The 17,634-nt window shown below is 40.1% G+C and overlaps 2 protein-coding genes across 3 annotated transcripts; both read right to left on the bottom strand.

Moving 5' to 3' along the window:
- Positions 1-266: 266 nt before the first annotated feature.
- Positions 267-11,675, bottom strand: LOC117567938 (ras-related protein Rab-32). Of its 2 annotated transcripts, none has more exons than XM_034248229.2 (4): positions 10,254-11,675; positions 2,158-2,553; positions 1,168-1,311; positions 267-1,103 (listed from the first exon to the last, which is right to left on the bottom strand). In XM_034248229.2, the coding sequence occupies exons 1-4, from the start codon at positions 10,764-10,766 to the stop codon at positions 993-995; spliced, it is 1,164 nt and encodes a 387-aa protein (XP_034104120.1). In that variant the 5' UTR covers positions 10,767-11,675; the 3' UTR covers positions 267-992. The 2 variants fall into 2 exon arrangements, with proteins under 2 accessions (XP_034104120.1, XP_034104119.1); XM_034248228.2 differs by lacking the exon at positions 10,254-11,675 and adding an exon at positions 2,769-4,579.
- Positions 11,676-11,933: 258 nt separating this feature from the next.
- On the bottom strand, positions 11,934-17,634 carry LOC117568909 (mitochondrial folate transporter/carrier). The gene is made up of 5 exons (XM_034249814.2): positions 16,635-17,634; positions 14,307-14,460; positions 13,883-14,237; positions 13,531-13,676; positions 11,934-12,449 (listed from the first exon to the last, which is right to left on the bottom strand). Exons 1-5 carry the CDS (start codon positions 16,786-16,788, stop codon positions 12,266-12,268), a joined length of 993 nt encoding a protein of 330 aa, XP_034105705.1. The 5' UTR covers positions 16,789-17,634; the 3' UTR covers positions 11,934-12,265.

A 17,634-nucleotide genomic window follows, 5' to 3' on the forward strand; every position in this document is an offset into this window, starting at 1 on the left:
AAATATGCTTTAGCGTTCATTAGATTACTTACCTATTAATATTAACAAAACATACACTTGATTCCATATGTCGATATTATTGCAAGTCGGTTGTCTATCGATATTGTGCTTAACGATAAGATATCGAAAGCACACAACAGCACGCTGTTCAAACTTACAATGGGATCCAATGGACTCCAACAGTATGATCGAATTTTTGCACGTGGCTTTTAGCAGAGATTATAACGCATTTGATGAATTGCGACCCACAATAAAACACTCTCAGCTTTGGCTTAACTACAATTAAAAAGTTTATTTGATTGCGTGCAGACACAATTGTTTTTTCTGCTGTAATCTGTGTTTTTATCTAAATGCAAATAAAGATGGCAGAGTTTTCGTGTGTGTGTGAATGTGAGTAGGTGTGTACTATGTATTATAATATGTTTACGTATATGTATGTAGGTATGTATAAAAATGCAAGATAAAAATCTTTATAACAAAAGCAAAACAAACATAAAACAATTCAACGATTCGTATTTTACACAAATGTGAGAGAGTATAATGATGCTGCTGCCCTATCTGATTCTGAGCTCTAGTGTAGGATATATGGTATTTATAAGTATTATATAATCGTATTGTATTGTATGCATAGATAAGAAATGGGCAATGATATAAATTCACGCACTGCGCTCCAGTTCCGAGATGAGCTCGCTCGTAAATTATATAGACAGGCCAAGCAAGGTGTTAAGATCAGGCCAGGTAAACTATTTCACATATCTCACACTGAGAACGAGATGAATGGATAGCGATAATGATGTTGATGCTGATAATGATCATGATAATGAAGAGACACTAAGTCTTAGATACACTTTACATAAAATCCTAAGCATAATTTTTTTAATTTTTGTTGTTATTGTTATTATCTTTATCAAAAAAGTTGCTCGTGGACACGCTCAGACTTTGGTGTGTTTAAAGCCCATCTAAATTGTAATGCTGTCTGTAGCCGGGTCAGGTCAGCAGGAGCATTTGTTCTTCGCCTCTGCGCCCGCTTCGCCGGCAGTGCTCAGATTGAATTTCTCCTCATCATTTGCATCGGCAGCTATCAGTTTGTCATTGATGAGTATCTAAAGGGAATAGCAGAGGATTAGTTGAATGTACTTTACTTAGATATGGGGATTATCTACTTACTTTATTCACCAAGGCACGTGCGGCTTCGTCGATGTTGATGTTCTCTTTGGCGGAGGTCTCGAACCAGCCGGCAAAGCCATTCTCCCGCACATATTCATCCATTCGCTCCGGCTGCGTCACAATGCCCTGTTTCTCCTGATCGCACTGTTGAATAGATTTAGTTTTAGAAATTATTAATTATTCAGTTGCTATAAATATGCGCCCTTATAAAATTGTGCACCATTCGCAATTATGTATAAATTTATGTTTATATATCAAATTAAATCTTATACAAGTATTGAATTTTAAAGAAGTGTCTAAAGTTTGTAATTATTCTTATTACACTATTATTACTAACTTTTCATCTAAAATAATTTTATTCGAGGTTTATAATGAATGTTTAATTAAATTTGGTATTTATAACTAATAGAATTTTGTAATTTTGATTTTGAGTAAACCTAAATTATGTTTGTATTTCGGTAACAGAACAATCGTTGAATAACATAAAATATGCAATTAGAAAACATTTTTTATAACAATATGTTTTGTTATTATCTATTTTATTCATATTTTATAGCACTTTTTATTTGGAATATTTTACTATATTTTAAATATTTTCCATTATTGTATTTTCTATTCTATCCTGCATATTTTAAATCTCACTTTGAATAGCTAAGAATGATATGTATATGAATAATTGTCTTAAATTCTCAGCATTATTACATTTAAGCTTATGTTTTCCAAGCGAAGATTGTATATTTAAGAGTGGATACACAAAATTAAAAAGTTTGTTACATAATACTAAAGGGAATAGCAGATATTAATACTCAAGACATCAGAAATCCTAATTTAGTATACTAAAATCTTGTTAGACGAGAAGAGTCTAACAATCATTTCAGCTCTGTAAATTTCTAGAGAAGTTTTCTTAATGTATCTATTTATTATTATTAGTAATATCACAACTGACAATAAAGTCTGCAATCTTGTTAGTAAACTGTTGGGAGTACTCACTTTATTGGCCAGCAATATGCAGGGTATGGGACTGCCGTCGGGCAGCTGCACCTTGGAGTCCAGATCCTCCTTCCACTTGCTGACACAATCAAAAGTGCCGCTGCGCGTCACATCGAAGACAATGAAGGCACCGACCGCCTCCTTGTAGTAGACACGGGTCATGTTGCCGAAGCGCTCTTGGCCAGCGATATCCCAGAGCTGCAGTCGCACTATCGTATTGGCATCCCAGTGCAGCACCTTGAGGGCAAAATCAACGCCAATGGTGGCACGATAGTTCTGGCTAAAGAACTGATGCACATAGCGCTTGATGAACGATGTTTTGCCCGTGCCCAGCTCACCGATGACTAGAATCTTGTAGAGATGTTCGCGCTTCTCGCTGCTGGGCGCCATGATGGTCTGCAAAAACAAAAAAGGTGAACAAAGATTGCGATTGAGTTAAACAGTTGTCAACAGTTGAATGACACACACACACACACACACACCCACCCACATTTAGAGAGGGGAAGGGGAAGGGAAAGGAGGACTTAAATGCTACAATAGACGAGGGCAAACGCAGCACTTTTGCGGCTTCAGCTGCAGCTGCAAACTGCGATTTAGTGGCGACACTTTACCGGTTCCATTTCCTGTGCCATGGTCAAATCACCAAAGGCCGGCATAGGTTTGCCCACCTTCTGCTCCTCCTGCTCCTCCGCTGCCGCCTCCTCGTCGTCTGAGCGTAAATCGTCCTCGTTGTAATCACTCGCAACCGATTGATATCGCAACGTTTCACGCCTTCCCTCGATGCTGTCGTGATCACTCAATGCAAACTGCTGCTGGGCAAAGCTCAGGCGACGCAAACTGGAATCGCTCGTCTCCTCGTTCGAGCTGGGCTGCTGTGAGGCGGCAGCTGCGAGAGCCGCTTCGTAGGCGTCCGCTGCGGGACCGCGCACAGCGCTGCCAACGGCAAAGCGCACCTGAGGTGCTGTGCTGTGTGGACTGTGAGGCGAAGGCGAGCGCGCGATGTGTTGACTCGCACTCTCGGCTAGGGAAACGTTGTCTGTGCTGCGGCTGGACTCCTCGACGTCGCTGAGACTGACCACAACGATTGTGGAGCTGGGTGGCTGTGGCGGTGGCGGAGGTGGATATGTGGGTGGCAGTGGCTCTGGGCTTGGAGGCGTCGCTGGCGACGTCACTGGCTGCGCTGGGCTGGCCGTTGTTGGGCCGTCGAATGTAGTTAGGGGTCTAAAGAGTCGATGTCCGCGTTGCTGCTGCTGCTGCTGCTGTTGCATCAATTCGTGGCGACTTTGCTTGCGCACTGCTCCGCTGCTGGCTGACGACTGAATGTTGGCACGACTTGGCTTCGCCGGTGCTCGCTCACGCGGCGGCGTATCTCGCTTGCTCTCGGTGATAACGATTTTCTCCTCCAAGAGAGGCAGTGTGTGTTGTTGTTGTTGTTGTTGTGCTGCGGTCTGCGCTGCTTTGAGCTTCTTCTTGGCAACTGGCTCTTTGGACACCTTGGCCACAATTAGCTTTGTGGTGCGACTGTTGCCAGTTGTGGATTGTGTCGCAGTCGCAGTCGTTGTTGTGCTTGTTGCTTTGTCGCCTCCAGTTGCAACAGCAATTGTTGTCGCTGTTGCTGTCGTTGGTGTCAGGTAATCCGTTGTCGTCTCGCTGACTGCGCCTCTGCTTTGGCTCTGGCTTTTGCTTTTGCTCTTCGGTTTGCCTTTGACCGTCTCCACTTTCTTGCCACTTATGGTTATCTGCAGCGTGCTGCTGCTGGGCGATGGCAATGTGTTGCCTCCCCCTCCTGCTCCACTTAAACTTCCACTCACACCTCCTCCTAATCTCTCTCTGCTGCTGCTTCTCACACTAATGTCATCGCTGGTCGCTATGCTGTGTGGACGCACTTTGCTTTTCTTCAGACTGCCGAGCAGCAAACGCCGTGTCAAACTCTTCTTTTTCTGACCCGCCTTGATGCCGCTGTCGGTGCTTATGTCGCCAATGCTGGTCACGTCCTCAGCTCCACTAGCAACCGGTTGCTGCTCCTGCTCCTTCTTGGGCGTCTTCGACTTGGACAGACTGCGAAAGGCGGCCGAGAAGCGGGAACGTGTCTTGACCTTTGACTGCGTTGCCTCCAGTTCATCCGCTGTCGATGCACCAGCTTCTGTGGCAGTTGCTTCCTCTGCTCCAGCTTCCGATCTCACTGCCTTGGCTGCTGCATCAGCTCCTGCTTTGCCTTTAACTGCTGCTGTTGCTTCCGCTTCTGATGTTGCCTCTTTCGCTTTACTCGCTTTGCTTTTGCCTTTTTTTGGTTCCGCGTTTGGCATATTTCGCGGGCGGCAAGGAAGGGATGAGGGACTATAACTAAATCGTATCCAGGTCTAATCCTGGCCCCGTCTCTCGAGTCTCGAGGTGACCGAAACGCGCGCTCAACAAACGCGCACTGAAATGCTCAAATCTTCACGCTTGGGTTTATATCAATTTTTGCGCCACGCCTCAGGCCACACGCCTCCCCCGCACCCCCACTGCGGTTGAGCCCCAAAATGGTTTTCAATTACAATACACACACAATTTTTGCAAAACGCAGTTTGGGTCGCTTACCAACACTGTCCGCGCTGCACTTGCGAAATATTGTTGCATTGAGCGTCGTGAGACAACTGCTCTGAGATCCAAAGTGGAATGTGGCCGAAGCAACGCTTATCAAACGTTTTAACTGATCTTGGACACAAGTATAAAGCTTTTGCTTGATACCAAATACAAACGAAAAAAGATTATTTGCCAGACAATTGTCATTAGGCTCAAGGGCGTCGCAATTGCAACTGCAATTGATCAGCGTTGACATCGTCATCAATTGCAGCCCAATGAGGCGCGACATCTGGGGCTGGACATCATCATCGTAGTGTTGATGTTGATGTTGCTATTGGCTATGCTTGACCTGTGCCTGCAATTGGCTCCAGTTTTAATGCCACTCACATTGGCTTCCAAACCCATTGAGGCAGCAAAAATGCATGACACGCACTTCGCTGGCTTCCTTCGAGTGCCGAGGATTTGCGCCAGCTAAAGTCAAAGAATCATCATTTACATATGGGTGTTGTGGGTGCTTGACTCGCTGACTGACTGACAGACTGAATGACGGACTGTTTAAGTGGTTGAATACACTGAGAAAAATAGTCACTGTCATATGAAACAAATACTAAAACTGGCAATTGATTAAAGAACTACTTTTAGTTGCAGCGATTAATTGAGATTCAAATAAATCGAATGCAATAATATTTCTATTTATTTCCACTATGCTCTGGCCATAAATTAAAAACAGTTCAAGTATGTGAAATAAATTCTATAATTTTCAGGTCTAGATTTAAATGTATTCCATTTCCCACCGTTTTTTGTTGTACTTAAATTTTTGTTCTTAAATTATGATTTTTGTATTACTATAAAAATGGACTTTTCCTCATTTAAGACCATTTGTTTTCTCTCTGTGTTGTTAACTATTTGTCTCGTTTGTCTTTACCTAGTGCCAGCCAAGAGTCACACAAAGTCAAGATAGAATTACGTTTATTACAAAACGTGGTAAGCCACAATAAAGACATATCGCCTACGAGTATATGAAATTACACACACACTCACAACACAAAACAACACACTACTTGGTATGTAAATGGGTTACGGGGATTCGCTTGGGGCATGCGGAAGTCCCATCTGAGCTCTGATGTCATGTCAATGTCTCTCATGTCTCACGTAACCCACGACTGATAAGATCAATTTTTAGAGTAATCGAACCACAACACAATTCTACTTTTAAATAGAACACAACAAAACTCAAAGAGATCTATGACAGTCGCTGCGGTTCTCAGTTCTCAACTGATCAGATTGTTTATCACTGTGATTTTAGTTCACAATTAATAGTAAACCACATTGAAGAATGCATTATCTAGTTTTTTACATCATACAACTTGTCACCTCATTTTACCTATAATTAATATAATCATGGGAATTAAGTTTCACACAAATGTAATCCAAAGATTAATTAAAGTTTTCTACATTTTACTGGCAACTATTTAATTAAACTTTTAAGTTTTTTGATGTTTTCATTAGATAAATATAAATCTTCAAAAATCAAAATAGTCAAAATAAAAAAAATAAATTTCATTGTATATAATTATTCAAAGGTATTCATTATTTTACTAATTTCATTATTATAATATTCTCCATCCGTTTGCTGTTGCTTTCTTTCAATCATTTACTAACCTTCCATAATAACTCTGAATATTTCCAATCAACAACTTGAAAAACTGCTTTAAGTCTTTAAACACTTAAACTAATCCCCACAAAGCACATTCACAACGGATTGAAAAGCGATTTAAGGACGTTTTTGAGGACACCGCGTCTGACCAGAATGCCATAAAAGCGAAAACATTAGAAATTCACTTTCGACGAAACCAGAAAGTCTTTTGTGCCGCAAATGTTTGCACGCAATCGACAAAAGCGGAGCGAGATAAACATGGAGAATAGGAGGGAGTAAAGCAGTCAGCAGGAAGCCCGGGCAAAGGATACTTAGCAGCAAGGGGCATGCAAAGGAATTCCACTCTTAAGCGTTGCAATTACCAACCGACCTCAATCCTAAACAAAAGCCACACGGATCCACATGGGCGTTGATGTGTATCGCATTAGGGAGGCAAACGAACGAATGTGGCATTAGAAATAAGTTTACAGAGTGCACTAGACGTAACAATAAACAAACTTTGCAATCTCTTGGCTTAAACGTATTTCTGTTTTTCGGTTTTCCCCACAACTGTTCCACATTGCTCTCTCTTGCCAAACTGCACTTTGATTGCTTTGTTTTGCATGCACGTTCGTTGCACGCCAGCCACGTGCCTTTTGGCGCCTCTGGGCGTCAGAAGGTAACAATCAAAGGGGCGTGGTCTTGCAACAATGAATTTGCACAAACAATTTGTAATACGACCCACACAAATTGCAAAGCAAAACGTGCGAGTTGAAGCCCGAAAAATCTATTTTCTAAAATGGCGCCCATGAAAGTATGCAACACTTTGGCAGCAAACTGAGGCAGCCCGCAAAAGTATGCAATACTTTTTGCACGTTTCAAGTGAACTTTTCGCTTCATGCAGATTACGAGAGAAATATTTACAGATATGAAATTTAATTTGTTGAATAATAGAATTTATAACGAATTAAATGCAAATATTAAAATATTAAATAAATTAATAAGAAACTGAATATTTAAAGCATTTAAAGCCTTGCATAAATTAATTTGAAATTCAAATTTTATTAATATTCATACTGAAGAAACGTGACAACAGACAATTTAGCATATATTCACATGAATGCGCAACTAAATACAACTTCGCTAACTTTTTAATAGAAATTTAAAATTTAAAAATAACATTAAGCACAAAATTATATTTATGTAAAATCAATTTCCAATTCACGACAACAATTCTAATTAACAAGAATATTAAATCTTTCAATCTGTGAAAATTGTGTAAAATCTTTAGCTACATATATGGTATGAATAAATCACAAGTTCTGGTTCACAGAACATATAGATCTGTAACTCAAAACTCGCAGATTGTCTGCGACCTTTAAGTTGATACGCAGATAGCATCAGCCAGATACTCGGTATCTTATCCAAGCAACTATCAAATGCGCATTGTTAATACATTTATTATGCATAATCTATTCAGAGTGAAACGTAGCCGAGATACTTCGAAAACGTGACCTTGCCAAGGGGAGGTGAAGAGGGGGCGAAGACGAGGATTTATTAAGTTAAGATCGTAATAATGATATTTGTAAGCAGCTGGTGGCAGCTTTGCGTGATGATTATTGAAATGGAAGTGCATTTCATTTGATTGTTAGCTAGTTTCGGTTTATCAACTGCAACTCACAAGTCACAATGTAATCGCCAACTAAATATAAAACGCAACAACAACAACAACAGCACAAAGTGCATTGGCATGAGGGCGACGATGCGAGCCGAGAGATTAAGTAAGAGAGAAAAAGAAATGTCCAAATGGGAAGATTGGAAATACTTGTAAATAAAATGTATTCATATACTCACGATTACTCAATGAATTGGGAACACTCAACTAGCTTGTATATGTCATATATAAAGTTATCTTATCTCTAATTTGGCAATGTCGAGTCATCGCTTCGCAGTGATTAGATTGTCCTTAGCCAGTCGGAATTTGTGCAGTGTGCATCTATACCTGGTCTATGATTCACATAGTTGGCAATTTTAATTGCTCGCTTTAATTAAGCTATGGCTTCGCTGTGGGGTTCTTCAGTGTCCCACACACACAGAGAGACTTTCGCTTTTCCACCACATAATTGACCCGAAAACGTGACGTGAAACGTTGTGAAAACGGTAGCAAAGTGGCCATTGAGGCGGCGACTCGGACCATGTTCGTTCCCATAATAACAAAGCATATCTAACTAGCAATCGTTTAAGTATCGGAACACACCCACCCACGCACACTCTCACACATAGACGACGCACACCCAGTCAACCACAATGAGACGACAACTTGACAAACAGCCAGCGAGCAAACTCTTGCCCCCTGCTTACTATATGTTATATCCGAAAGCATATCGAGAGTGAAATTCCATTCGCCATAGCACGTGGTCTCGCTGAAGGTCTGTCTGTCCGACTGTCTGTCCCCATGTCTGCCTTTATGGCCTATAGTTTATATCGTTGTGTTTATAAGGTCTGGGTCTCGAATGGGAAATTGGATTTCATTTCCTCTTAAATGACTCTGATACTGCTGCAAATTCCATAAATATTCTTTTAAGTATGACATAAGCTACCATAAGATTGAATAAACTCAATATAAACTAGAAAGCAAGAGTGCACATGTGGGGTATAAACGACTGCTTAATACGCTGTAAATTACATGTGTTAAATCTTTAAATTTGTTTATTTTACAGTCAAATTTATCTTATGTTTTCAAATTTCTTTAAACTAACTTTACAAAATTTATCAACTAATTAAACACCTTCGTATTACCCTTTAAATAGTTGCATAGTACTTAAACATTCCAATACTTATTGGTTTTTCCTATCGGGGTTTTTTTTTTGTCGCCAGCTATAAAATGCAACTAAATGCTACTTCACCATAATTTCAATTATTTTACATTGCATTTTTTGCAGCTGTTCCATTTCCACATTTCCCTTATATGAGGTTCAGCTCATTTGTTGAGCTTCAACAAGCTTTTTCAGGTTTTGACCGTGACTTAAAAGTAAAAAACTGTTACCCAACCGTGTTTCGAAGACTTAGTAACAAAACAATAATAACAACAAACTTGTAACAATGACAATAATTGTATCTGATGAGGGCAGGTTTGGCCCTTTAGTTATTGGGGCAACAACACAACAACCACAGGCAAAGTATGGTTAAGTAAAAGACGAGGAGGAAATGGAATTGTTTGACGCAGCAATACGCGTTTTATTGCTAAACTTGGCTTATACGCGTATATTGTTTTGATGTTTTATGCTGTTTACACAACATTAACATTCAGCGAGGGCTGTTTCATATGTTTAAATATAATTAAATTATGGAATTTATAGAGCTCTTAAGCGGAATTATTTATACTGTTTTTATTAAATTCGTTTAAATTTATTTCTTTTATTGAATTTAGAAAATGACAATAATGTGATCTTCGAGTATGCTTAAATTGTTATAAAAAAATGTATATCTATATTGATAGAATTTAAGTTCTCACGAAATTTACAAAGTTGGGAGAACAAAAGACTTGATTTTCAATTGTTTTTAAATTTTCATTAAACTTTTTTCAAGACTTAAAAAAATCCAGTTTATTGAGTGATTTATCATGAAATTTTGTGAATTTTTGTCTCTATCGAATATGTTTATTGCATCTTTTTTTTATTTTAATTACACTTTTTTTTTTCCTTTGGTGAACACTCATTCAGCATTCATATTTATAGAAACATTACTGCTTTGAACTAAAATGAAGTTGCATCAACCTATGGAGCAGCCCTCGCTTGCCTTAAGCACAGATGTTTGTACATTTATATCACCCTCTCCCCCGTGTGTGGCGTGTGTCTGTGTTTGCTTAGCCGCAGTGACCTGCAGGCATACTCACCCCGTTATAGAGATAGCCATTGTTGCGATTGATATCCATGGTGCGTACCGCAGGCATATCCGCTGTTTGCTGGAGCGCCTCGACGGCGCTGAGATCGATTTGTGGCTTCCGCTCTGCGTATGAAGGAGTTGCACTACGCAGCGAGAAGTGCGGTGAGGATTCGACTATCAGCTGTTCTACTCTCTCCTGCTGTTGCTGTTGACGTCGTGCTAGGAGCGGCGACTCTTTGGCGCTAAGGGTGCCCAAGGAACCGGCGTTCAACGGTTGATGCTTGTGTTCCACTGGCCACGTGTCGTTAGCTTTACAGTTAACGGTATCGTTGACTTTCCACTGACAACCCAGGCAAGCACAGCTGTTCTCAATGCTACTGTCACTATTTACCGCATCAAGGTGAGTGACCGACTTGGACTTCTCCACAGACGCTAGTTGGCCGTGCTCTGCCAAAGAATCGCAAAGGTTGCGGCGTCCAGCTGAGGATGAGACAACGCTGCAGCGTATAACGCTGGTTGCCATGCAGCGAGCGAGCGCCTGGAAAGCTGGCTGGTCCTCTTGGGTGTGGGAACAGTTGTGCCTTGGGGGTGGGGTAGGGTGAGAACAGTTGATGCGTGTGTTATTGCTCTTTAGACTTTGACAAATAGTCGGGCTATTGTTGATACGTTTTTATCACACACTTCGCTTCTCTTGTCTTCTGCTTCCAGTCAAGGTCATTCGCACGCGCTTTATCTACATATGCTCACACGCATGTGTGCGTATGTGTGTGTGTGGCTGATTGGCAAGTGTTTTGTTTAACTAATGCCAGAGCAATGCTGTTTCTTTTATTCACATTACGCTCTCCTCGCGCACTTTCAGGGACAGCAACATGTGGTTGGTTGCTGCTTGTCGAAACACAATCGAAAAATGTTCTATCGCCCGTCTCTTTCGCTCTCTCTCACTCTCCCTCCTCTATATCGCGCTTTATTTAAACGGTAATTAAAGCGCTTGCACTTGAACCTTTGCAGCGTTGTCGCGTACTTATCACAAATTGCATTCAATTTTTATTGCAATTGGGAATTTGAGGGAAAAGGTTATCGTTTCTTTTAATGCGATTTTGAGGTTTATTGAACTCACGATTTTTGGCCAATTGCTGCACTTTTGACCAAATGTCAACAGTAAACTGGTTTTATAGAAGTGGAGCAACAAATTAAGCGACAAACTGTTTAGCATTCACTTCAACACACATACAAACACACGTATATTACATAAGGTTTTATTGTATTAATTGTTGTTATCGTTGTTGTTGCTCCTTGACGTTAATATCGTATCACGAAAATTAAATTCACACACGTACAAAGAGAGAAACACGCAAAAACAACGCTCGCTTTATTTTACATGAGCGGGAGCAATAACAAACACAAAATACACGAGCGCAACACGTCCACACGCCGTTGCATTCAATTGTGAACTGAACGAAAGCTTAAAACTGAGAGCTTTGCAGTCAGCGAAACGGTTATGCTGCCTAACCGTTAAACCGTTTGAGCAGACGCGCGCCACTTTGCACTCGAAGAGCACGGACGTTTCTCTTTCGCTTTTAAATGTGAAGCTTTTCCAATTGGTAATTGAAATTACACATTCATTAATTAAAAAGCAATAATTGTAATTGTAATTAAATTCTCCAGAAAATATGCAATCAAAAAAAAATCATTTAAATCTGTTATCGAAATATTTTATATTTTCAACAACCGCCTTTTTACAATTACTTAAGAAATATTATTAATCATCTATAAAACTAAGAATTTCATTTACAACAAATTATATCTAATTTAATGCAATGCCTAGGAATATCTGTTCCAATATTTAAATTTATAACTGCCTCAAAGTAGAATGCAATTCACTTCTGCATTATTTAGGGTTAGTTTTCAGTGTATTAACAAATATTTAAGTGACTAGTGGAAAAATGGATCGAATGCTCAACATTCGTCTCAACATTTTCGATGCGGGCTTATTTATTTTGTAGTAGTAACTGTGCTTCTCCCTTATTTTGTGCTTTCATCCTTAACAACTGGCTGCGGGATTTGCTTAAGTCCTTCGCGCTGCTTCTTTTGTGCCAACATGAAGTGGGAAACATTCTCATAGACCAGTAATGTGATCATACAGGCGGGCACCACTCGGATCACGCTAGCCTGGAGTCCCTTGTAAAAGCCACGAGCGCCCTCATATCTGCAATGAAAAGCAAAACATGGTTGATGGGATGAGTAAGAATGAGTGTTTAAGGATCTAAGCTACTTACAATGCCTGCATTTCAAGTTTAGCAAAGAGATTCTGCACAATTTACGTGCACTTAAGTGTTTAGTGTAGTTAGTTAAGTCTTAATGTTTTTTCTAGATTTTATTACTTACTATTGCCACAGGCGAGTTGTTCATGCCCCAAGCCCGAAATGGCGAAATGAAAAGACTCGTATTGAAGACTTTGGGGAAACTCTTTAGTTTGGTTTCTTGGCATTTTAATATTTGTGTACTTAGGATTGTTTTCTTTCGTTCTTTCTTTCATTTTTCATTTTGGTATCTTTTTTTTTTTGTATTGTATACTTTTATCTCATTTTTCTCTTTTCTGGTTTTGTTCACAATGCTTTTCGTTTCACATTTTTATAAGTAAGTTGCTTATGTGCTCATAAATGTCAATTTGTTATTCTTATATCCAAAAAAAATTCATTTGCAAAATTATGAAGAATCTTTTTGCCAAAAACGAAAATGAGGCTTAACATTAAGATGAACATATTTACATTTGTTTACTTACAAATTAAAATATAAATAATTTAGCTAAACTAAACTAAAAGTTGTTATGAAATTTGATTTCACTTTGTTTTTTTTTTGTAAGGACAACAAGTTTCGAATCATTTTTAGTAGTTATACTAACGCTGGAATTATCTTAACACACACTTAGTCATGTCTATCAACTAAAACAAAATTATAAATCATAAATCATAGAAGATAATTCAAAATATGATAACGTTTGTTTTTGTCATTTGTTGCTACGCATAATATTTTGTGGCAAAAATTATTGATAGAATTAGATTCGTATTCGTATATTCAATAAGTGCTTAAATTCAGATGTTGTTGTTGTTGTAGATTGTGTGGCTAATGAGGATAACTAAGTGCTAAGTGCTTTACTAGTTGTACGATGGATTATAATACTCTAGCTGGTCAGCTTTTCCCAAATGAGCATAACCATGCAAATGTTGGGGGTTACATGGACCAGATACGGCACGAGTCCCTTATAGAAACCGCCCATGCGTTCGTACCTCCAAGTCTGTCTGATGCAGTCCCAGGTGCCGCTGTAGCGATGATGATGATCCTGCAGACGTGCCCGCACCACCTGATATGGATATGTCATCGCGGCGGCAATCAGCTTCGATATGGCGGCGAATGCCAAGTATTCGCTTGTGGCCTGTGGACGCACGCAGCGTGTGTGTATAAGAAAAAAGTCAGTCAAAGTCGAATCAAATGTGGGCCACTTGCCAAAATGCTGCCCCCACCACCAATGGATATATGCTATCTATATAGACGTGTACATCTATATAGATATATGCTATCCATTTGGTGACACGCGCACTTTGGTCATGTGATGTGTGTTTGCTATTGAATTACACTCACCAATTTTGTGTCAATGGGCAGCTTGCGATATTCGTTATAGGCATTCTTCATCTCCTCATAGGTCATAAACTGTATGGCGCCATGCGAGACACCCAGCATGCCAGGCACAAAGCCTCTGTACAAGCCACGCATACCCTCCACCCGGTAGATCTCGGCCAGCGCATGCATCATGCCCCGATATCCGGCGGTGTTTGACGAATCGCACTGCAGACAGAGACGCGTCTTCACCACCCAAATGGGATTAGTCAGCAGCAATGTGAGAGCGCCAGACTCGGCGGCGGCCAGCATATGCATGGCGGGGCCCAGGGGCATGGTCGAGTTGCCGCCCTGAATGAATGTCTTGATGCTGTTGTAGCTGTAGCACAAAAGGAAACTCAATGTTAGACAAGCACACAAGATTAGTAGACCGAAGTTGATAACTTACAACAAGAAGTAGAGGCCCCAAGAGGAACCTGAACCCCAGACATTTGGTGTGACACCCTTGTAGAGACCACGGAAACCTTCCTGCCGGAAAATGGTGGTAAACGCGCTGCCCAAGCCGCGATACTGTGGCACTGTCGCAGTGCGTCCATCGTTCACTGTAATGGAAAATATAAACAAAGTTCGTAAATGATAAATGCTAGTATTTGGTTTTTTTATGAGTATTTGTTGATTTAGGTGTCTAGACATAGACCTTGAGATTGGGGACAGACCGAAAGAGACAGAGAGAGACAGCGAGTCAAATGTCGCGTCAATCGATAGTGGTGAAAACCAGTTGCCACTTGACTGGATGCTTCTGCTTTGTGAATCATCAATCTTTAAACAGCTGTTTTCGTATTTTTTTTTTGGCAATGCGTGGCAACTGTACGCTATCCAGTTCAGGCAGTTGTTGACTTCAGGCCCTGTCTGGCTAATGGCCGGAATATCAACAACAACAACAAGTGCAGCAACAAGTTGTTTTCGCTGCTGCTTCTGATGTTATTGTTGTTTTGGCTAGAAGAGAGATAGCGCTAATTACACGCGGCGGATGTGATAAGAGCCAGTGAAAATAAGCTGTTGCTGTTGCTATTGCTGTTGTTGGATGGGCATTAGCATGCCATTACTTAGTACATTCCTTATTTGTTATTTATAAACCGCAATAACAACAAATCTCCCTAATAACATTTGCTGACGCTGGCGATCTTGCCTGACAACAGCGCCTTCGTCAAAACAACCTGCATTAGAGGGGCTCGTCTTGTTTGCTTTGCCTGCTTGCTTGCGTCTATATTTAGCTCACGCAGCTCAGGCAGCTTTCGCTAGAATTATTGCGCTACACTACTATACTTTAACCTTGAGATAGCCTACATCTAAAGATGCCATCACTGCTACAACCGGTAATGGCAAGCAACGGTTACTTTCGATATATTTCGATAACAGCTGATGACGGCGCCCTTCGATTGCGCGTGCATGTGTGGGTACACGCATGGCAACAACACAATCGATCGAAACTGCAAATAGCAACCGGTTCACCCAATGCGTGTGTGTGTGTGCGAGTAAACTGACAGTTGCGACAACCGTTGCCGTTAAAATGCTGACACGATATGTACAGTCAACAACACGTTCGTCACGTGATTTGCTCGAGTCGAGTGCAAAAAGATAAACAAGTTTTTGTGTCCATCGCTGACGTTTGCTTTTTATTGTTTTTCCCCCTTCTTGCCTAACACAACCCCAGATGCGTCACAATTCGGCTTGCGCGTGGCTGTTTTGGTATGTGTGTGTGTATTTTGGTTGCGAATTCTAAGCAATAGATGGCGTCAGCATACGCTTTTACTGTTGCCCCCATACAGATGATCGAGTGAATTCTATGGTACGATTCTTATTTGTATTTGTTTTCTCTTTTTTCGCGTAAACAACTTGATTTCAATTCTGTTATTGTTGTTAAGACGCTTGTCCGATTTCAATGATAATCAACCAAATATGTAAATATTTTGCATTTGCACTCGGTATTCACGCTTTTTGGCGTTTAAACAAGTTTATTTTATATGTATGTGAAATGTTAACTAAGCAGAAACCATTTAATGCAATTCAAAATATTGAGTTTATAAACCCGTTCCCATTGTTGTTGTTTACATTTAATTGAATTAAGACTGCAAAAATACGGAAACATTGTATACGCTTTTTAGCGAGGACAACTATGAAAACGCGAGATAGAGCGAACAATAACAATAAGAGCAGTGAATACGCTGAGTCATCAGTTTATACAGTGCTAAACAGTTAATATCGATCTTTGTACAGTAAGCCCATAAAAAATTTTGCAAATAAACAACAATATGGCCATATACCATAGTATAGTATTTTTTAGGGGGCGTGGTGCCACGGATGTTGATAGCACTTATCACACTCCCCATTTTTCTGTGTGTGAATTGATAAGGCCAAAAATGGAACACAATCGGTCACGATTTGCAAAATTCTGTCAACAAATTAATAAATAATTCTCACACAGTCTCAAAGAAAATCCAGAAAACATTAAAAATGCACTATTGCTCTGGCAATTTGTTTGCTTAAGTAATTTTCTCGCAGCCATGGAAAATTTTGCAGCTGCATGTTCTGATAAGAAATGCAGCGACAACGACGACGACGCCATAAAAGCTGCTCACGTGCCAGACACAATCCACACACACACACACATGAACACAATCCAAACAACGCGTGAGTAAAGGAGACAGCAGACAATATGAAATATATGCCAAGTGTATGCTAGGGAGTTGGACTGTGGATAGTGTTTGTTACTCACCAGCAAAGCGAATTTTGATAAGATCCAATGGATGCAGTATGAGCGTCGATGCAACTCCGCCAGACACTCCGGCAACCAAATGCTCGTACTTCACGTGCGAGAATACGTTAAATTTGAATTTGTTGGGACTGCTCGCGGTTGTGCTTGCATTCATTTTGCTGCCTTTATTTTTGGTATTTTATTTTATATAAAAAAATTTATTTTGTTCCGAGCTTTTTTTTGACTTTGAATTTGAATATTTGTAATTTCAACTTCAATTCAGCGTAATCACTTTCGATTTCCTTTGTGCTCTATCACTCTCTCTTTCTAACTTTCTACAATATTTGTGCAATTTACAATTGTACTAAGTATACGTATTATTTACAATCTTTGGCATTTAGCAGCTTGCAAGAAGTTCAATCGAAAAAGTCACAGCAACTCGTTACACATGGCCGCAATTTCAATTGATGAATTTGGCTTGTTGCTAGGCGCCGATTTGTTGTCGTTGTCGTTCTTGACGCTGTTGCTTTTGTGGTTTTTGCTGCTTTTACTGCTGCTACTTGAACATTTCTGCCTTTGTTTTGTTGCCGAGCACATATTTTCTCTTTGGCCAATTCAATAACTTCAGTTCAGTTTTGCAAGTTTTCTTACTCTGCTCTTGTTTACTTTGCTCAATACATTCACATCTGTGTGTATTAGGTGATGAAATATATCTCAATCTGTAGTGAGACGTCTGAGTCTGAGTGCTTTGCTTTGTTATATGATTAGCTGAAAATGACTTTCGACTTTTGCCATTTGCTTATGTAATCTACGCGCAGTGCATTTTCGTGTCGATTCCCACAATTTAGACTTTGACTAGTTCCTTCCGCTTGATTGTATCAATTCACTATTGCAAAATACACGTGAAGCCGATTAAATAATGCTGGCTTATTTTATTTGAATGCGCGTGTACAATTTATTTTCAGGCACGCTCTCACTGCCTATTTAGCCGAAGTTAACCGAACAACGATGAAAACACGAA

Source organism: Drosophila albomicans, chromosome 3, assembly GCF_009650485.2.
Source record: "Drosophila albomicans strain 15112-1751.03 chromosome 3, ASM965048v2, whole genome shotgun sequence".
In the NCBI taxonomy this organism is placed as follows: Eukaryota; Metazoa; Arthropoda; class Insecta; order Diptera; family Drosophilidae; genus Drosophila; species Drosophila albomicans.

Excerpts from the sequence above, each read along its gene's own strand:
- LOC117567938 (XM_034248228.2), bottom strand. The coding sequence starts at position 4,463 with ATGCCAAACGCGGAACCAAAAAAAGGCAAAAGCAAAGCGAGTAAAGCG. Across the intron at positions 1,312-2,157 it reads GCATATTGCTGGCCAATAAA|TGCGATCAGGAGAAACAGGG; the intron begins GTGAGTACTCCC and ends TCTATTCAACAG. Across the intron at positions 1,104-1,167 it reads CACGTGCCTTGGTGAATAAA|ATACTCATCAATGACAAACT; the intron begins GTAAGTAGATAA and ends TATTCCCTTTAG.
- LOC117568909 (XM_034249814.2), bottom strand. The coding sequence starts at position 16,788 with ATGAATGCAAGCACAACCGCGAGCAGTCCCAACAAATTCAAATTTAAC. Across the intron at positions 14,461-16,634 it reads TATCAAAATTCGCTTTGCTG|TGAACGATGGACGCACTGCG; the intron begins GTGAGTAACAAA and ends TTTCCATTACAG. Across the intron at positions 13,677-13,882 it reads TGCCCATTGACACAAAATTG|GCCACAAGCGAATACTTGGC; the intron begins GTGAGTGTAATT and ends GTGCGTCCACAG.